At 42.6% G+C, this 22,047-nt stretch overlaps 1 protein-coding gene across 1 annotated transcript in view; it reads left to right on the top strand.

The window, feature by feature from the left end:
• Positions 1-22,047, top strand: part of ABCA2 (ATP binding cassette subfamily A member 2) — a 259,479-nt gene that overhangs the window by 186,294 nt on the left and 51,138 nt on the right. The window contains exons 14-20 of the mRNA XM_082263584.1: positions 7,802-7,975; positions 10,277-10,379; positions 14,270-14,384; positions 14,965-15,155; positions 16,565-16,715; positions 17,822-18,026; positions 19,479-19,643. Of these exons, the coding sequence (XP_082119710.1) occupies positions 7,802-7,975; positions 10,277-10,379; positions 14,270-14,384; positions 14,965-15,155; positions 16,565-16,715; positions 17,822-18,026; positions 19,479-19,643 (1,104 nt within the window). The remainder of the gene's footprint in view (positions 1-7,801; positions 7,976-10,276; positions 10,380-14,269; positions 14,385-14,964; positions 15,156-16,564; positions 16,716-17,821; positions 18,027-19,478; positions 19,644-22,047) is intronic.

The following is a 22,047-nucleotide window of genomic DNA, read 5'->3' as shown; positions in this document are numbered from 1 at the left end:
CCCACAGCCATCTGCATTCCATCCAGTTGCAGGGCAGTTGTAGGATGGCCTCATTCACTTGAATGGATCCCATTCTGTGGCAATGTGACATACACTATATTGTCAAAAGTATTGGGACGCCTGCCTTTACACACATAAACTTTAACGGCATCCCAGTTTTAATCCATAGGGTTCAATATTGAGTTGGTCCACCCTTTGCAGCTATAACAGCTTCAACTCTTCTGGGAAGGCTGTCCACAAGGTTTAGGAGTGTGTCTATGGGAATGTTTTACCATTCTTCCAGAAGCACATCTGTGAGGTCAGGCACTGATGTTGGATGTGAAGGCCTGACTCGCAGTCTCTGCTCTAATTTATCACAAAGGTGTTCTATAGGGTTGAGGTCAGGACTCTGTCCAAGCCAGTCCAGTTCCTCCACTCCAAATTACTCATCCATGTCCTTATGGACCTTGCTCTGTGCACTGGTCCAAATCATTTGGTGCAGGGGGGACCTGTTCAATTGCTTGGTTACACAAATTGCTAATCAGCCAATCACTTGGCAGCAACTCAATGCATTTAGGCATCTAGACATGGTGAAGACGATTCGCTGAAGTTCAAACAAAGCATCAGAATAGGGAAGAAAAGGGTTTTAAGTGACTTTGAACGTGGCATTGTTGTTGGTGCCAGACAGGCTGGTCTGAGTATTTCAAAAACCACTGATCTACTGGGATTTTCACACACAACCATCTCTCGGGTTTTCAGAGAATGGTCAGAAAAAGAGAAAATATCCAGTGAGCAGCAGTTGTGTGGACGAAAAAGCCTTGTTGATGTTGGAGGTCAAGGAGAATGGGCAACTGGTTCCAGATGATAGAAAAGCAACAGTAACTTAAATACAACCAAGGTATGCAGAATACAATCTCTGAAAGCACAGCACATCGAACCCTGAAGCAGATGGGCTACAGCAGCAGACGATCATGCCGGATACCACTCCTGTCAGCTAAGAACAGGAAACTGAGGCTACAATTCACACAGGCTCACCAAAATTGGACAATGAAAGATTGGAAAAACGTTGCCTGGTCAAATTAATCTCGATTTCAGCTGGAACATTCAGATGGTAGGGTCAGAATTTGGTGTAAACAACATGAAAGCATGGATCCATCCTGCCTTGTATCAACGGTTCAGGCTAGTAATGGTGGTGTAATGGTGTGGGGGATATTTTCTTGGCACACTTTGGGCCCCTTAGTACCAATTGTGCATCGCTTAAACACCACGGTCTACCTCAGTATTGTGGCTGACCATGTCCATCCCTTTATGACTACAGTGTACCCATCTTCTGATGGCTCCTTCCAGCAGGATAATTCACCATGTCACAAAGCTCAAATCATCTCACCACTGGTTTCTTCACCATGACCATGAGGTCACTGTACTCCAATGGCCTCCACAGTCACCACATCTCAATCCAATAGAGCACCTTTGGGATGTGGTGGAATGGGAGATTTGCATCATGGATGTGCAGCCAACAAATCTGCAGCAACTGTGTGATGCTAACGTGTCAAAATCTCTGAGGAATGTTTCCAACACCTTGTTGAATCTGTGCGTAGAATCACAGTAGTGATTCTTGGCTATGTGAGTTTGTACTGCCACCTACAGGAGGATTGGACACTGACAAACAAAACATTTTTTTAAAGGAGAAAGATGGCCACCGAGTTGGAGGGGCTTTTAAACTAGGAGATGGGGGGGAGGGCTCAGAAGTAGAATCAGTCAGGAGGGAGCAGAGGACTGAAGGCAGTTGTAGGGTCAACAGCGACAGTAGGTCAACAACATCAATTGGCGGGTCTGTGCGGGAGAACAGCAGACCAAACAGAAATAAACAAAACCGCCAATCACGTTTAACTTCCGTAAAACTAAGAGGGGTATATGCTAATGCCAGGAGCCTAGCTAATAAGATGGATGAGTTGGAAATGTTAGTACATGAGGAAGACATAGACCTTGTGGGAATAGCGGAGACTTGGTTCGACCCCTCACATGACTGGCTGGCCAATATCCAAGGGTATTCGGTGTACCGGAAGGACAGGGTTGGTAAAAGAGGGGGAGGGGTATGTCTCTATGTCAAGAACAATATAAAGGTGCTAGAAAGGAGTGACATTACGGATGGGATGAGCATGGATTTAGAATCTGTGTGGGTTGAACTCGATAGGGAAGAAGATAAGGGAAAAGTAGTTGTGGGGGTTTGCTATAGGCCACCTAACCAAGGGGAGGAGGTAGAGCTGGAATTTTTAGCACTAATAGGTAAAGCGGCAAAACTAGGATCAGTCATCATATTGGGGGACTTCAATTATCCCGACATTGACTGGGAAGAGGGGACTGCACACTCGCATAAGGCCCGGCTATTCACGGAAACCTTACAGGATAACTACATGTCGCAGTTGGTGGATTCCCCTACTAGAGAGAATGCTATCCTGGATCTATTGATCACTAATGACCCAGACATAATCTCGGAGGTAGGAGTCCAGGACAACCTGGGCTCTAGCGATCACAGGATGATCACATTTAGTGTAAATAACAATATAAAAAGGCAAGTGGGGAACATAAGAACCCTAAACTTCAGAAGGGCAGACTTTCCAAAATTGTACTCATTGATGGAAAGGGTAAACTGGGACCAAACCCTGGGATCACTGACCACAGAGGAAAAATGGGAATGCTTTAGAACAATATTAAGCAAAGGCATCTTGCAGTGCATTCCTATGGGGAATAAATTTAGAAGAGACAAAGCCAAACCTGGCTGGCTAAACCGTAGCGTTAAAAAACTTATTAGGGGAAAAAAATTGGCCTTCAAGAAATATAAATCAGAGGGCACAGTATCGGCCTTCCAGCAATACAAGGAGGAAAATAAGAAGTGTAAACACGAAATCAAGATGGCTAAAATCAACTTTGAGAGACAAATAGCGGAGGATAGTAAAAAAAACCCAAAGAAATTCTTTAAATATATCAACAGCAAAAAAACTAGGGCAGAGCATATTGCACACATAATTAACGATGATGGGAGGATGGTTACAGAGGACACTGAAAAAGCAACCGTGCTGAATTCTTTTTTCTCGTCAGTCTTTACGCAGGAAAAGGAAGGGTACACTGACCATGACTGTATGGTTAGTAGTAATACACAGGACTTGCCACTATGGCTAACAGAGGGGGAAATCAGGGAAAGACTGGATAAACTTAACACAAACAAATCACCAGGCCCGGATGGCGTACATCCGAGAGTGCTCAAGGAACTCAGTATGGTTATATCTAGACCACTGTTCCTGATCTTTGCTGACAGTATTAGGACAGGAGATGTACCAGGGGATTGGAGGAAGGCTAACGTGATTCCGATATTCAAAAAGGGCCAGAGACATATCCCGGGAAATTATAGGCCTGTCAGTCTGACATCAATAATATGTAAACTTTTGGAGGGGATGATAAGGGACTATATCGTAGAGTATGCTAAAGACAACAACATCATCAGTAGTAACCAGCACGGGTTTACAAATGGGCGTTCTTGTCAAACCAATCTCTTAGCATTCTACGAGGAAGTGAGCTGTGAGCTAGATAGGGGGAGACCAGTGGATGTGGTGTACTTGGATTTCGCTAAGGCGTTTGATACAGTTCCCCACAAGCGCTTAATTTATAAAATAAGGTCTGCAGGTATCGACAGCAGGGTTTGCTCTTGGATACGGAATTGGCTAAAAGGCCGTGTCCAAAGGGTAGTAATAAACAGCGCATACTCAGACTGGTCTGAGGTAGTAAGCGGGGTGCCCCAGGGCTCAGTCCTGGGACCAACCTTGTTCAATTTATTCATAAACAGCATTGAGGAAGGGATCAGTAGTTCGTTATCAGTTTTTGCAGATGACACAAAATTGGCCAGGGCAATAACTGCACAGCATGAAGCAGATATCCTACAGAATGACCTGGACAAAATTACGGAGTGGGCAACGACATGGCAAATGAGGTTTAATGTGGAGAAGTGTAAGGTTTTGCACTTGGGGACCAAAAACATAAAAACACAATACACGTTAGGAGGGGAACCCTTGGGGGAATCAAAAATGGAGAAAGATTTGGGAGTCTTAGTTGATGATAGATTAGGCAACAGCATGCAATGCCAAGCGGCAGCTTCCAAAGCCAACAGAATATTAGCATGCATAAAGAAAGGGATGTATTCCAGAGATAAGACTATAATCCCTCCACTTTATAAAACTCTGGTCCGACCGCATCTGGAGTATTCTGTCCAGTTCTGGTCGCCAGTCCTCAGGAGGGATGTGTTGGAGCTGGAGAAAGTCCAGAGAAGGGCAACTAAACTGATTAGGGGGTTGGAGGACCTTACCTATGAAGAGCGGCTGCAATCGCTCGATTTATTTTCCCTGGAGAAAAGACGTCTGAGAGGGGACATGATAGCAATTTATAAATATCTTAATGGGGATCTCAGCTTAGAAGAAAAGCTGTTCATTCGAAGGAATTGCATGAGGACTCGAGGACATACAATGCGATTAGAGGAGAAGCGTTTTAACCTCAGGCAACGTGGGGGGTTCTTTACTGTTAGGGCTACAAGATTGTGGAATTGTCTACCACAAGAGGTGGTTTCTGCGGGTAGTATGGTGACTTTCAAAAGACTCTTAGACTTACATCTCAAGGATCAGGAGATTGAGGGCTATGTTAGATGATTACAGTCACACACACCTACACAGGTTGAACTGGATGGACTATTGTCTTTATTCAACCTCGCCTACTATGTAACTATGTAACTATGTAAAAAATTCATGTAAAAATAAAAAAAATGAATGCACATGATTTTGCAGGAAATAAATGCATTTTTTTTACAGGACTACAAAGCATTGTCAATGCAAAATCAGGCTCATGAAGATGCTGCCTACAGCTCTGTGCCGTACCTCTTCAGGTTTCTAGCTACAGAGCTGGAGGAAGTGTCAATGGACTACCAGTGTGCTGATCAGCATGCACGCAGTCCATTGAAAATACAAGTCTGAGTGCCATGGTGGAAGACACACGACTTGTAGTTTATTCAATCACAAATCTATGTGAATAAATGACGTGGCTGTGCGGGTGAAGCCCCGCGCAGCCATGTGGATTTGAAATGTGACAGCGGCTGCTGGGAAAGGAATCCCTGCTTGCTGTCAAGGGGGTGTGCTGTGCTGGAACATGTTACATGCTACATGTTACACCCTAAGTACAGGTGTAACATGTTCTAAAAGGTGAGCTTAACCTTTAAAGTGGAACAAAAGCCTAGGTCTAACTATTCTTAAAAATGTTCCCTCCCTCCTCCTACCTATCCTGTCTAACCTGTATGAAAATGATCTGAGTTTTTACCTATTTGAATCTGGTCTGGTCTGGTTACATGATCCTGCAGCTCTTGCTGAGAGCGTGCTTGACAACGACTGGGAATTCTAGGAGCTGCGTTGTCACCCATGGGATCCCATAGCCCAGTCATTGTCGGTGGTCCCTCCTCTCCTCTGCAGCAGCTGCTCACTGAGACAGGGGAATCGGAGCTGTGGGATTATGTGACCAGACCAGAGCAGATTAAAAATAGGCAAGTACACACATATTTTTTTATACAGGCAAAGCAGGATAGGTGGGGAGGGGGTGCATTTTTAAGACTAATTAGACTTTTTCTTTTTAGGCTTTTCCTTTCTTTCACTTTAAAAAAGAAGTATGCCAAGTGTTTGATCACAGGAGTACATTTACTAAGAGTCGGCTAATAGCATGTAATAGCCTGCTGTCAGCTGACATGGCAGAGTTACACCATGTTATGAAAAGATCCTGACAATGTGTCAGGATCCACCCAGCATCATGATAGACAGCTGGCTCTGCTTTTCAGTGCTTGGCTGAAATCCTTAAGCCGGCCATAGGAAAAGTGTGTGTCATTCCTGTCACCACGGGTCACAGTGAGTGTTGATGGTGGAATCTCTCCCAGGAGCCATCCCCACCGGCTGTAACTGCTGCTGGCAATAATTGCATGTAAAATCCGATAGGCTGGTTGTACCTAAGTTGATCGATCAACGTCATCCCAGTCGTCTTCTGTAGGGTTCAATATTGAGTTGACCCACTCTTTGCAGCTATAACAGCTTCAACTCTTCTTGGAAGGATGTCCACAAGGGTTAGGAGTGTGTCTATGGGAATGTTTTACCATTCTTCCAGAAGCGCATTGGTGAGGTCAGGCACTGATGTTGGCTGAGAAGGCTTGGCTTGCTGTCTCTGCTCTAATTCATCCCAAAGGTGTTCTATCGAGTTGAGGTTAGGACTCTGTGCAGGCCAGTCAAGTTCCTCCACTCCAAATTCGCTCATCCATATCTTTATGGACCTTGCTTTGTGCACTGGTGCCCAGTCATGTCGGAACAGGAAGGGGCCATCCCCAAACTGTTCCCACAAAGTTGGAAGCATTAAATTTTCCAAAATTTGTGCAAAAAGGTAGATCAGCGCAATTAAATATGAAGTGGTATAGTGTTAAGACCCAATCATTTGGGAAAATACAACAGCTATATAGAACCTCCTTCACTAACGGGAGAAATGAACTATAGACAAATATGTATACAGCGCTATATAAAATCAAATAAAGTGACAATGTGCATCATATAAATCAATAAACTCACTTAAAGTGCAATATATATTCCTCTTAGGTGCAATATATAATGTCCATAAAGTGCATTCAAAGTAAAGTGCATAAGAGTCCACTAAAATATAAATATAACCGTGGTTTAAAATTCAATAAAGTGCTTGATTGCTCGATATCCTTCAGTCTATATATATATATATATATATATATATATATATATATATATATATATATTCCTAATATATATATCCATACATACATACATATATATATATATATATATATATATATATATATATATATATATATATATATATATATATATATATATATATATATATTATTATTATTATTATGGGTATATTGACGATTAATCTGAGAGGTGATATTTGCTCTCGCAGTTCTGCTTTCTATAACTATGTGATGTGTTAGTCAGCTACTGAATGGTCTCCAAGTTTGCAGCTGTGGCCCACATCTGCTATGACCCAGCTTATCTAGTCTTATTAGTGCATCAATCCTGAGGCCTACGCGAAGTTGACTTTCTGCAGTCATTCATTGGATTTTGTTTTTGCAGGGCCAACTGTCAAAATAAAATAGCCACTTGGCCATCCAAGCTGTCAGATTTGTTTTTATTCAGCCTGAAGGTTGAATGAAAATAGTCTGTATGTGTATGCCCAGCTTTAATCTATACAGTAGATAGGAAATAGAATTACAAACTTTGAAAATTGTTGTCCACCTGGTTATGCTTTGCAGCCATACAGCACAGCCTGGCTGTCAAACAGTGTGTGCCATACCTCCCAAATGTTCTGCCCTTGCCACAAAACACTATTCTGAACCTGAGAGATCTTTATATGAAGTATAAGCCGATACCTCTGGGGTCCCCCCACAGCTCTCACTTGTTCCTCTTGCTGCCCTCATATAACTTCAGAGTCCTATAATGACTGGTTGAAGGTCAGCAGGAAGCTCCCAGTGAGATACTTATGGTCACACTTGGTTGTGGTTAAGGAACTAGAGAGCTGTGGAGGAGCTAAGAGATCGACACTCCCAGAAGTGTCGGTTTGTCAGTAGAATTCACATGAAGCCTTCTCAGATTCAAAGTGGCATTGGACAGTGGACAGCAGGGAAGATGAGTATTTACAATCTTTTATAGGTAGGACGTGCTTCACTTCTGTTAGCATAGCGACAGGGTGCCACAATCACAATGTTTTACATTTAATTTTGCAGGCGTGGTATTCCAGACTAAGCCGGATGGCTCACTTCCTCCTCATGTCATGTACAAGATCCGTCAAAACTCCAGCTTTACGGAAAAGACGAATGAAATCCGTCGGGCCTACTGGAGGCCAGGCCCCAATACCGGGGGAAGATTCTACTTCCTATACGGCTTTGTCTGGATCCAAGGTCATTATTGCATATTCATTGTCTAAGTCTTTCCTTCTGTACTGAAAACATTTGTGCTTAGTAGTTAGTGGTGTAAAATATTAAAGGAGACGTACAGCCAAAGCTTGTTTGGTTGTATTTCTCCTGTGGATCACAAGAGTGCAGTTCTTCTGCCCTATTTCAGCAAACAGTGGGCTGAAGCCTGCTGTCGGCTAATGTCACAGAGCGCCCAGGCCGGTAAAAGATCATGATCTGGATCTGCCCAAAACCCTGGTGGACTGGCACCTGGCTCAGCCTCTTAGTGAGCCGCAGAGAGCCTGAGCCGGTCGCTCCCGCCCCCCAGTTTAGCACTTCGGGGGGGGGGGGGCAGAGTAGACAGCGGTGACTGACAGTCACCAGCTCTCTGCTCGTGGAGCACTGAGAACTGAGGGATTAGCGGTGTTTGATCACTTGGTTCTCAGTGCCAGACACGGCGGGACAGATGCTGCATCCACATAGGTAAGTATGATTCTTAAAAAAAATATTAAAAAAATCCCAACCTTCTCTGTTAAAGCATGACTCTGCTTTTCCTGGTACATTTCAAGCAGCAAAGCAGAATAATGAAATTAATAACTATGTAGGTGTTTTTATAGCCTATGTTAAAGAATATATGAAGCCTAATTTGTTTGTTATAGTTTTGGAAAAGTTTTGGAAAGCATATGGAATGTCTGTGTCCCATGGGGGAGATTTACCTTTTCTTCCTGTCCGAGGGACGTGGCCAGAAGTAAGAGGAAATCTTTCCAAAGCAAGGGTCTATCCCCTACCAGATACAGTAGACGTCGCCAGAATAGGTTTACCTATTTGAAGATTTTTCTTCTGTTATTTTCACTCTTTTTCCCATAATTTTCTGTACCAGAGACAATAGTCATCAGGGCAGATAGTGATGGGGAATCTCCCCATCAGGGTGAACACATTCTATACAAAACTCAAAAAAAAGTTTTGTTCTACATTCACATTAAGTCTTTATGGGTAAGTAACCATTTTACTTAACTGGAAGCCTTTAATTGTTAGCAACACATGGGGGGATATTTACTAAAGTCATATTTACTGTGCACTTTTGAAAGTGCAGTTACACTCTGCAAGTGTAGTTGCTCCAGAGCTTAGTAAATGAGGGAGAGCTCTGCTGGCTTCCATCACAAATCATGTGCAAGCACAAATTCCGTTTTTTTTTTTTTTTTTTTTTCCTTGCATGTGATTGGTTTTTCTTTGTAAAGTGAAGCTTTGACACATTTACTAAACTCTGGAGCAACTGCACTTTCAAAAGTGCCTAGTCTATTTGCCTTTAGTAAGTCAACCCCATGGTGTCTGCAAAATATTATCCCTTAACCACTTAAGCCCCGGAAGATTTTACCCCCTTCTTGACCAGGGGGTATTTTGCAATTCGGCACTGCGTGACTTTAACGGACAATTGCGCGGTCGTGCGACGCTGTACCTAAACCAATTTGACGTCTTTTTTTCCCCACAAACAGAGCTTTCTTTTGGTGGTATTTGGTCACCTGTGCGATTTTATTTTTTTTTTTTGATCATGCGCTATAAACAAAAAAAGAGCGTCAATTTTGCAAAAATAACAATATTTTTCCCATTTTTTTATATGAAATTTCCCCCAAAAAAATGTAAAAATCAAAATTTTTTAACATTTTCGGCCAATTTGTTTTACGCTATATATGTTTGGTAAAAAAAATCGCAAAAAGCGTATTTTGATTGGTTTGCGCAAAAGTTATCGCGTTTACTTATAAAGGGAAAGATTTTTGTCATTTTTGTTGTTTTTTTTTAACGCGTAATTATGGCGATCTGCGATTTTTTTTGCGGTACTGCGACATTGCGGCGGACAGATCGGACCCTTGACTGAGATTTTTGACACTTTTGGGGTTACCAGTGACATTACTACAGTAATCAGTGCTATACATATGCACTGTTACTGTAAAATTACACTGGCAGTGAAGGGGTTAACTTTATTTGAGAGGGAGGGGTTATGTGTGTCCCTAGGGGCGTAATGGGAGGGTCCGTGACTGCGCGGGAGCGGGAGCGCGCCTCCGGCGGTGCGCGCTCGCTCCCCAGAGCCTCACAGGCTAGTGACGTATATATACGTCACTTTGCCTGTGAGGGGCTGACCGCCGCAGTATATGTACTTGCGGCAGTCGCCAAGTGGTTAATGAATGTCCGAGCCTATAGGTTAATCTAGCTTCTTGATGTTCCCAAATGCATGTCTATGTATAAGACCTCAGATTACCAGTTTTATAATATTTAAAAAGAAGTTACTTCCTATACCCATTCTCTTTGCAGATATGATGGAGAGGGCAATAATCAATACCATTGTGGGTCGCGATGTGGTAGAACCTGGGAATTATGTCCAGATGTTTCCTTATCCCTGTTACACACGTGATGAGTAAGTAACTCAATGCATGTGCATTTATTTGTGCTCAATGCCAACATTGCATTGTGAGTGGACCCAAAATCACTGACCTGGAACAAACGAATGCAGATGAGGTATTCCAGCACCTGACATGCACATGCTTGTTCCAGATCACTGCCTAGCCAATTAGTGGAGGAAGGATAAAGGTGACACTTGTGGAGTCCTGACAGGTGTCTCTCAATGAGAGAGGCTGACTGTGCTCATATACAGAGCTCCCTCTAGTGGTTCATTTTCAGTTTTTTCTATTAAGCAGATCTTTACACCCATCAGCCCTAACATTCTGACCACTGACAATAACCGTGACTCACATTGATTATCTCTTGATAATTGCACCTGAAAGTGGGTGAGATATATTAGGCATCAAGTGAACATGTTGCCCTTGAAGTTGATATGTTGAAAGCAAAAAAAATGAGCAAGCGTAAGGATTTGGCTAGACAATTAGGAAAGAGGATCTCCAGAACTTCAGCCCTTGTAGGTTGTTCCTGGCCTGCAGTGGTCAGGACCTACCAAAAGTGGTCCAAAAAATGAAAACTGGTGAACCACCGACAGGTTCATGGGCAGCCAAAGCTCATTGATGCACGTGGAAAGGAAGGCTGGCAAGAGTAGTGTGATCCAACAGACAAGCTACTGTAGCTCAGATTGCGAAAAAGTTAATGCTGGTTCCAATAGGAAGGTGTCAGACCACACAGTGCATTGCAGTTTGTTACATATGGGGCTGCGTAGCCGCAGACTAGTCAGGGTACCCGTGCTGACCCGTGTCCACAAGCAAAAGCAGCTACAATGGACACATGGGCACCAGAACTGGACCAGAGAGCAATGTAAGAAGGTGGCCTAATCTGATGACTTTTCTTATATATTATGTGGATGGCCGGGTGCATGAGCGTCATTTACCAGGGGAAGAGATAAAATCAGGATGCACTATGGGAAGAAGGCAAGTTGGCAGGAGCAGTTTGATGCTTTTACTAGTGGAGTCCATGCCTCGATGAGTCAGGGCTGTCTGATGGCAAAAGGGGGACCTACCATACTTAATATTAGGGGGATGGTCATAACGTTATGGCTGATTGGTATATATTTCCTTTTTCCAAGTCTATGCAAAGCTAACAAAAACAAATGTGTGCCTGGATTTGGGCTTTAAAGTAATAATTGATTACTCTTGAATTTTTTTTCAGTACTGCTCTTTTATACTTTTGGCAATGTATTATATGTAGAGATTTATACAGGTGGGGTAGATAAGGGAGTACGATGGAGCTGCCAAATTGTTTAACAACTATTATATATCAGCCATGCAAGGAGTGGATGATTGATGATAATGAGTGATGATTTTCATGTAATCGTTGACCCATACACTTGCATTGTGAGATGTTGCAAAATCATTATATGTTCTAGCTTTTACCGGATAGTAAATACTTAAGCCAGCAAAGATATTTAGCCAGTTTAGTAGGGAAGGAATAAATTATAGGAAAAATTTCTCAGAGCATTTATTGGATAACACAGCATCTCTGGGCAGGCTGCTTGTACAGAAGTCAGTGTCTCTCGATTGACTGAACAACCAGCCTGTCGAGTTTGTTTTAGTCAATTAGTACAGTGTTTCTCAACCTTTTTTCAGTCAAGGCACCCTTTAAAATTATGGACATCCTCGAGGCACCCCATTCTAAAATGTAAAAAGTTATTCTAATAGTTTTACATAATGCAGCAACATGTAGGACGGCCAACATTAGAGGTGATTTATTTCTCCAAATCAAATACACTTCTGCACACTTTTTCGCGATTGCTCAGCTAATGTGACCCCAGCGCTGGCGGAGAGAGGCAGGGAGAATAAAACAAGGATGCTGTGCAGACAACCAACATCCCCCTTATCAACTGATGTCATTGGTTGTTAGGATGCTGGCGGCTAGAAGGTCATAATGGTGGTGCACTGTGTGGCTTTGTGTAACTAAAAGATAGGCTTTAATATGATCTTTGGGCAATTTTTAGACATTTTGCCAAGGCACCCCTGAAGAAGCCTCAAGGCACCCCAGGGCACCCTGGTTGAAAAAGGCTCAATTAGTGCTGCGTGCTCTAGTCGGCAACACTGATCACTGTATTTTGACAGTGGGGAACTCTCCCCGCTGTCAAAATACAAAAGCTCGACGGGGGGGGGGGGGGGCGGTGGGGGTACCGCCATCAACCTGCTCGTGAATGAGAAAAAAAAAAATACCATCTATGGCCAGCCCTACTCCTAACACATGTGTGTGGAGTCTCTTAAACACACATACTCTGTATATTGAACAGCAGTAGGAATGTTTAAGTAGCCTCAAAAAATGTTATAGGAAGAATTTCTCTGAATGTTTATTAGAGGACACAGCACACCTATGAGGTATAAGCCCTGACCACCGGGTCTGGACAGGAGACCAAAAAAATGTAGATGAACATGCTTCTTTCCGGCTATACCACTTCACACAGAAAAAGTGCCTACTTTTAGCTTGGTATCCTAGGAGGTAGGGCACGTTCAGATTTCAGGTCTAATAAAGATCATTAGTTCTAAGCTGGCCAGTTGGGGCATCCACTTTTTTAGCATAGCTAATTCAATCCTCAAGTGCCTCCTGTTTATCTTTCCCACTCTTCAGTGAATTGGGTCTTATTTTACGGATTCATTGTGCAGTATTGCTAAAGATGCACTAGAAACACACACTATGGGGGAGATTTACTACAATTGGAGCACTCAGAATTTGGTGCCGCTGTGCATGGTAACCAATCAGCATCTAACATCAGCTTGTTCAATTAGGCTTTGGCAATAAAACCTGGAAGCTAATTGGTTACTATTCACTTGCCCTCCGGTAGATTTACCCCCCTTCCTGACCAGGCCATTTTTTGCGATACGGCACTGCGTTACCTTTACTGACAATTGTGTGGTCATGTGGCACTGTATCCAAACTGTGTCCTTTTTTTCCCCACAAATAGATCTTTCTTTTGGTGGTATTTGATCACCTCTGTTTTGCTCTATAAACAAAAAACATTTTTTTCTTTCTGATAAAAAACCTATCCAATAAAAAAAATTAAAAAAATCGAATTCATCAATTTAGGTCAATATGTATTCTGATACATATTTTTGGTAAAAAAAAAAAAAAATTTTGAGTTAGGGTTTCTACAAACTATGGGATATTTTTATAAGTCGTGAACTGCTGCTTATAGTGGGGCTGCATTATTGTGACGGACATTCTGACACTAATTGACACGTCTGACCCTTTTTGGGAACCAATGACACAAATAGTGATCAATGCTAAAAAAAATATGCACTGTCACTGTACTAATGACACTGGCTAGGAAGGGGTTAACTTCAGGGTGATCAAAGGGCTAACTGTGTGCCTAACCTGTGTGTGTCTACTGTGTGGGAGGTGCTTTTACTGGGGGAAGGCATGAATCCGTGTCCCTGCTTTACAGGAAATAAGGATCCATGCCTTCCCTACTGGCAGACTGTTGTTCTTCCTCTGTAACGAGTGATTGGCAGGTGCTGATGGACATCGAGTCCACGGTACCCAATGATCGGCTTCTGCTGTCTATAATCACAGCGAGAGCGAGCCCCCTACCCGGAAGAGATGGATCACGTATATATACACGTGATCCGGTACACAGCTGCCGCCCTGTAGCAGTAAAACTGCTATGTGGCAGACAGCAAGTGGGTATGCTCAGCTGAACCAGATTTTGCACTCTCCAGTGTCAGTAAATCTCCTCCTACGGGTCTCTTTTGTGATTACAACCATAGTCCTATACCCATGACATAAAGTTCCATTGTTAGCTATACCATAGAATCAATTTTGAGTGGTTCTCCGAGCATGTCGTGCATAGGCTTTAAAAAAATAATACGATTTTAAATGTCATCACAGCTTCCTGTTTGTGATTGAACACATGATGCCGCTGTGTATGGTCATCTCTTGGGTGTACTCGGTGGCGATGATGATCCAGCACATTGTGGCAGAGAAGGAACATCGCCTGAAGGAGGTAAGCTATTGGAAAATGTGGCAAGAGTTTTACATAACCTCACATCATTTACTGTATTATTGTTTGTTTCATGTGTGATGTCTACCATATAGTCAACAACTGGAATAAATGAGATTTAGTGACGTGTAGTAACCAAAAAAAAAACAATCAGAACTTAACCTTTTATTGCTCTGATACCTGTTGGTAGAGGCGATATTTAGGCAAGCCTTGAAACCGAACGATCTAGCTGAAGCATTTTTTTCATGCTTCATAGAAAATTTGTAATGCATGATTGGGATTCATTAGAGGTAATAGGTTTGGTTTTTGGATAGCAGGGACAAGGTGAGCTAGAACTCAGAATTGGTGAACGTTGGAGATTCCCATAGCTATGTTCCCAGGTTTGGTTGGATACTTTAGCACCTTCAGGGGTCATTATCAACCACACTATGGAGTACTTTAATTATGTCATTTGTTAGCAAGAACCTTTAGTTATTCCCTTTATTGCTGTGCTTTGGACTCCTTAAACAATTTAGATATTTATTCGGTGTCGATGGCTGCTTTAAAAGTGTTGCAACTTGATTGTCTTCTGTCCTCCTTCTAGGTAATGAAGATGATGGGACTGAATAATGCTGTCCATTGGGTTGCTTGGTTCATTACAGGCTTTGTCCAGCTCTCTATCTCTGTAACAGCTCTGACTGGCATCTTGAAATATGGCCAGGTTCTCAAACACAGCAATGTCTTTATCATCTGGCTCTTCCTCTCCATCTACGCTGTTGCTACCATCATGTTTTGGTGAGGAATGTCATGCAAGTGTTGACTCTATAATAAGGAGATGTACAGTAATGCTAAGTGGAGCTACACTTTAAGGACTATCTGTACGATATATTATTTTTAAACAAATGTACCTTTAACAAAACTGAAGCTGGGTATACACGATTCGTTTTTTTCATTCAACCCTGTGGGTTGAACGAAATAAAACTATCCACTCCGGTCGGAGCATTTGTATTAACCATGCGAGGTTAGTTCAGCTATCTCCCCAGCTAAGATGTTGTGTTCTGACAGGGATACGCAACCCCCCCAAGAACACTACGATCAGCCTGATCTGCCATTGGCTGAGAGTTGTTCTCATCGGGAGTCGGTCAGATGTTGGCTTTCCAGCATGCTTGTCCGACAGAAGCTGGCCAAATATCTGGCTTCTGTCGCACAGACCAGCACACACACAGGGGCCGAATGTCGGATGGGTTTTGTTGTCCCCCGACATTCGGCGCATGTGTACCCGGCTTAAGGCTCACTTGCCCACTCTGCAAAACTGATCTATGCTAAACGCCCCCCCCCCCATACCCAAGCTGCTTACTTAGCTCAGTAGCACAACCTTGACCTTCGCCGATGTTTAACCCTGTAAGTGCTGGCTACTCCTATATAGTGAATAGGGCTGAACTTCATGCCGCTTAAGTCTCACAAGGCAGGCGAAACCCAAAACTCTCAAGTGAGAAGGAACAGAATTGGGAATGATAGGAGGATGATCTCATTGTTGGACATATAACAAGGCAGGGGTTGACGCTGCTCATTAGGGTTCCACCTATTCCTAAAATATCACCTTTAGGTAGACTGATCATTTAGGACCAATGAGGTTGGATATTAGTATCTTCAGAAACTAAAGGCAGAGCCTGATGGTATCAACTGTGGATGTAGTTTACAGCAAAAGCCCAACACTACAGAATACACACAGGCCCCAGATTCTATCCAGGCAGTGTGCTGACCCTATATTTTTACCCTCTGTACATCTGCTGTGCTGAAGTACATACCAGTCAGCAACTAGATAATGCTTATCTGTTTCTAATGCTCCAGACATTACCAGTTATCTAACTGCACACATGGCCATATATTGAGATGCTACATGGCCATATATAAAGATGATGCAATAAAAATAGAGTTTGATTTAATTTTGCAGTGATATCTGGTTCCTCTGGACAATGGCTCTTCTTATTATGGTAACAAGGTTGTCTACGGCTGATTGCTCTCGGTTTATTTGCTTAATTATCTCAATAAATTCATTGGTCTGGTCTTGGGAAAAACAGGAGGTGAACTAATTTGAAATACCCTTTTTAATGATGCTAATGGAACACATCACAACATATGTTTAATATGATAGCTCACAATATAGCTTGCTAGACACTCATCATAACCTTTGCTTTTTGCAGCTTCCTGGTGTCTGTTTTGTACTCCAAAGCTAAGCTGGCCTCTGCCTGTGGTGGAATCATCTACTTCCTTAGTTACGTTCCCTATATGTATGTGGCCATCAGAGAGGAAGTGGCCCATGATAAGATCACAGCCTTCGAAAAGTGCATTGCTGTGAGTATTTCCTATTCTGCTCATCAAATACTTCTCTGTCCTGATATTGCACACAGTGGAGAAATGGAAGGGAAATTAATACATTTCAGCCTCTGTCGGCCTTTATTGCTGCTTGTTTCCCCCTTGGGGGGACTTCTCTGCACTTTCTGTGATGGGAAATCTCTCAAATGGGGACAGACATATACACATTTTCAGGACAGTGGGGAAGGATGACCATGTCTTTATTGCTGGCCATGCCTTTCAGCCTTGGTGACTCCCAGACTTCTCTTTAGCTGTACGGTTGACTCCTCAGTGGGGTCGCACACAAAAAAACCTGACAGATATAATAAAGCTTAATTGAACCCTTATAATTTAATTGAATGCCTCCAGTATGCATATTCAGTAATAAATCTCCACTTCTTTTACTCTTTATTTAACTTATGTGTTCTGCAGCAAGGGTTATGATGTTACAATGCCCTGTACTGACGTAAGCTGGAGAGTCAGACAACAGGCTCTGTCCTGCCTGGCTCTCCCGAGGTCTTGTACCCCCCCCCCCTTTTCTAAACTGTGCATCAATCAATAGATCTCTTGCTACCACTGCTGACTAGTGTAACTTTTTTTTTGGGGGGGGGGGGGGGGGGTGATGTTTTTAACCACAGAATAACTGGGCCATTACTTTGCATGAAAGAGCCGCTGTCCGACTCCCTTATGCTCCCTGCACCGCTTACAAATAAAAGAATGGTATTTTACTGCATATGCAGTCTGCATCCTTTACAGTAATAAATTCTTAGGGTTCATTTGGGCTTCTATCAGAAACGAAAGTTAGGTTTTGCAGTATGCCCTTGACCAGCTATTTCAGATTATATGTTGGATCTCTCTGAAGACCGGAAAGGATTTTGCACTGAAGACCCAGTGATACACAGATTCATATACAGCTGAATGTAGCTGCACCAGGTACCATGCTGACCAAGTCACTGGTACTTTTTCCCTAAAAACACTCCATCCAGCTTACAGGCAAAGCTTGACAATGGCTGTGATGATGTTAATACATGGATTAAAGCTAGGAAGCTATGGTTCTTTGATATCCCAGTCTGCTAAAACCTTTAATTGTGCTCTTTCCTACACAGTCTCTCATGTCTACAACAGCCTTTGGTCTCGGCTCCAAGTACTTTGCGCTCTATGAGGTGGCTGGAGTTGGCATACAATGGAAAACCCTCAGTCAGTCCCCAGTGGAAGGAGATGACTTCAACCTTATGTTGTCTATGATGATGCTTGTTATAGACGCAATGGTGTATGGCGTTCTGACTTGGTACATTGAAGCTGTTCATCCAGGTAAACATTGGGCTTCTTGCCAAGTACCCTACCTGGGTTACATTTTGTTTTGTGACATTTTACTAGTCAGCAAGGTAGACCCAAATAAAACTGATATGTTCACAAAAGCCTAAAAAGTGACATGCCAAAGAATCTCTAAAAAAAAAAGCATGTTTCTGCTCTGATCTATAGTAGTCTCATCACTGGGACATATATAGAAATTCATAAAATGAGAAAAAGATTACCTGGAAGTTGTCCTATGCCAGACACGTTACAATTTAAGTGTACAAACTCCTTTAGACTTAAGGCTGAACTTCAGACAAAACCGCAATACAAAAGCGCTACTAGATAGCTTGTAGGCAGGTTGAAAATATTGGCCTTAGTGAGTTAGCGGCTGACCCAGGCCAGGGGAAAGGGTTATGTGGTGTGAGCTCAGTTCTTGGGCATTTTGGTCCCAGCCAGCCCACCTGTGCTCTAAAAAGGGGAAGGATGAGGTCCAGGGCTCTTGGTTGGTTCTGTTCTACTCATGGTTCGTGGTTTGAGGACTGCAGCTTCTTGCAGTTCATTGAAGGCACTGGAATTTTCAAGAGGATATCCAATCCATGGAGGATGCAGAGATAGACTATCACCTCATAGAGGTATGCCTAGACAGCCACACAACTGCAGTTAGTTTAGGGACAAAGACGTTGTTCACATTGAATTGTTACGCTGCAATTTTTTTATAAAAGTTATGTTAACCATTCCAAGCCTGATCTGAACAAGCACAAATGGGTTATGAAGTAACACCACCACTAACAGTGTTAACTTGGCAAGACAAGGAAGGAGGAGTGTAGTTGCTAAGAGTAACCAAGCAGAAGTTCAATACATAAGCAACCAGTCATTAGGCATGGTGCCTGGTCAGCTGACAGGTCCCCCCGGTAACCTCCTGACCTCCAAGGGGGTCATTGTTTTGGTTCCCTCCCTAGCGGTCAATTTCCAATAGCAACTGGAACGGAATCCGCATTACGGAGATCCATGGCCTTGTCGCAAAGTACAGCTCTGCTAGAAGGATTACATCACTTTTTCGGTTAAAGTTAAAAAATAAAACGGTGTCGCTTATTGGTCCACAACCTGCTCATTGGACAGCAAAGGAGCAGCTATTCACTGATAAGCCATCAACTATATAGTGTAAAGGTCTAACTGATGAGATATAATATGAATGTGTTATTTATGTAAGCCTTTATTCAACATCATTTTTAGAAAATCTAAAGAGATTGTAAAGAACTTGAATAATCATATTGAAACGTGTGGCCTGTTTTGAAGGTACTGTGATTTATGACATAGACTGTCACAGGATATGTGAAGATTTCCCATAGAAAAATAGAAATTTTAGAGCCGAACCTTCAGGATGACAAAAAACATGAATGAATATTCTTTTGTATTAAGAAAAATAAATATAAATAGAATACTGAAAAACTATTCCTTGTGTTACAGGGATGTATGGGCTTCCCAGGCCCTGGTACTTCCCATTCCAGAGGTCTTACTGGCTTGGGAGTGGGCGAATAGAAACATGGGAGTGGACGTGGCCTTGGTCCCGGCCTACTCGCCTTAGCATCATGGAAGAAGACCAAGCCTGTGCTATGGAGAGCCGCCGTCATGGTCAGTGGTTATCTTCCATTATACTGATATTAAAAGAATAACAGTACACTAAAGCATCAAATAATACTCAGGTATAATGTCTTGTAGTTTAAGAGTTTAACTTTTACATAATTACATTCATGTTTCAGTTCTGCAAAGCTCTTTTTTTAAATTCACAGTTGATTTAGAGGAAGTTGGGATTATATTTGCTTCAAATAGGGAAATAATTTTCACTCAATCATTTCTTATTCATTGAGTGCCTCAGGAATTCAAAGACTGTCTGGTTATATTGTCACCTACCTCCCAGCATTCCTCAGTTTCTTGCTAGTGTTCAGGGAGGATGGATGCTTTTTCTGTGCTCAGCAGCTAGCTTCTATTTTTTGTTCTTCAAACAAGTTTCTTTAAGTAGTATTAAACCAAAAGCCAAAATATGTAAAATATCGCAGCTTACCAGTGCTTAGATGTGGCTGATCTGGCCAGTAACACACCTCCTGTATTAGAGTGCCTCCACTCTGAATGAAGGAGCATAGGGGGCACCTTCGGACAGCAGAAATCTGGGAGAAGGGGAGTGTTAGATGTACTAGCAGATTTAAGTACACTTACAAACTGAAGCTGAATTCCAGCTTACACTGCAGTTAACAAACCATCACACTTAAGTTTTTTTTTAATTTGGGATAAAAGTTTTAATTGAATAAATTAAACCTGATCATTTGTAAGCACCCCTGTCAACAGTAAATGGTTTGCCTCAACACCGTAACTGCTAAATTTACATGAGAGCTTGTTCTGTAAAACAACAGACTTACTGGCTGGATTACCAAGTGAAAATAAAAGAAAGCATAAAAAAGAAGGCTAATGCCTCCATTACATCTAAGAAGTGGCAAGCTGCAATAAAATGTTTGCTTTTGGGTTTAATATGGCTTTCAGTCAAGATTCTTGTTATAGTGCTGCTTGAAGAGGTCTCTATATAAAGCTTATCTGGATTAGTGTCTTCTCAGCACTGGCTTTGGAGGCTGTACCCAGACCCACCTGGACTGAAATTTGTGGGGCTAACTTTGAATGTGACCTTCAGGCACTGGGTTTTGCATTGTGGTACTTCTAGACCTGAGTGTACTAGGTTAGCCACAGAGTGCTCTCCAGGTCCAGAGCCGTGGCACAACATGAGTTGTGACCTGCCTCTAGAAACAAACTTTGTGAGTAGACCATGTTACTACGGCCCATTTTGCATCATTTAAAATCCCCACTGTCGGTATACAGTGGAAGAGGTTATTACAATACTGAGGGACTGAGCACTGACATCAGGGACTGAGCGCTAGGTGAAGTGTCACACACATGCACGTGATTCCTTAATTGTAGAGCATTTAAAGCTAACTCCCCCAGCTATAAAAAACTGTTTGAACAGGTTGTTTTTTTTTTTACTCCCAGACCTCAACTTTCAAAGCCATGTCCTGGTTGGTTCCCAGGCTGCCTGCAACCCTTGAACTTCCAAGTCCCCCAAACCCCATTTGCTCAGTTCCAACCTGTGTCACACACTAACTTGGACTAACTGATTCTTCTGGCACCGAGGACCATGTTGCCTCATGCCTGGTGTCTCCGGAATCCTGCTGTACATAAATCATCATTGAGAAGACAGAAGTCTCACCATAGCATGAGAGGTAGAAAGGATCCTGTCCTGAGTAGCACATGACGTTATGGCTTTACCAAGCATTTACATTCCAGTTGTAGACAATTGGCAAACAGAGTACCTTAGCTAGCAGCACCTTTATCTGGGGTAATGGTCCCTATGTCAACCTGATCAGAATCCTGGCAGACGCTCAGAGGGCTCTCCTGAATTGTCCTGATTTTTTTTTTGTCCCAAGGACTGATTTACCCCCTACTTCACTATCCCTGGATTTAATGCCATTATTGTTGAAGCCCAGGTTTTAAGGGACAGAGGCATATCTCAATCATTAATCCCTATAATGCTTAAGGCTAGGAAATCTATTTTCAAAAAGTTTTATTACTGCACATGGAAGGCATTCTTCTCTTTCAGTGAGGTTAGAAGGTTCAACCCCAGGAATTTTTCAGTGGGACGAAGCCAGACTTTTTTTACAAATGCGGCTAGACCAGCATTTAGCCTCAGAACCATCAAGTCCCAGTGCCTGCGATCTTGTTCCATAGACCACTAGCTTCCTACTCTCTGATTAAGTACAGGGTGTCTGCCATGGGGCCCCCCCATGACTTTATCGGACTTAAATTTGTTTTTTTTAAAAACTCCTGAGACCGCTGTTTGAACCGATCAGGTATATTCCTTTTTGTCCACACTCCATTGTCCGGAAGAAGTTCTTACTGTAGGTGACTGACTTGCTCTTTATCATTCCCGATGGTCCCTGTAAAAGAGAATCCGTCTCTCATTCCACCATTTCTTGGGTGGCTCAGACAGATTACC

Source organism: Pelophylax lessonae (genome assembly GCF_965119305.1).
Source record: "Pelophylax lessonae genome assembly, chromosome: 7".
Classification (NCBI taxonomy): Eukaryota; Metazoa; Chordata; class Amphibia; order Anura; family Ranidae; genus Pelophylax; species Pelophylax lessonae.
The sequence above is the reverse complement of the archived record's forward strand: the minus strand, read 5'-3'. Positions and strand labels throughout refer to the sequence as shown.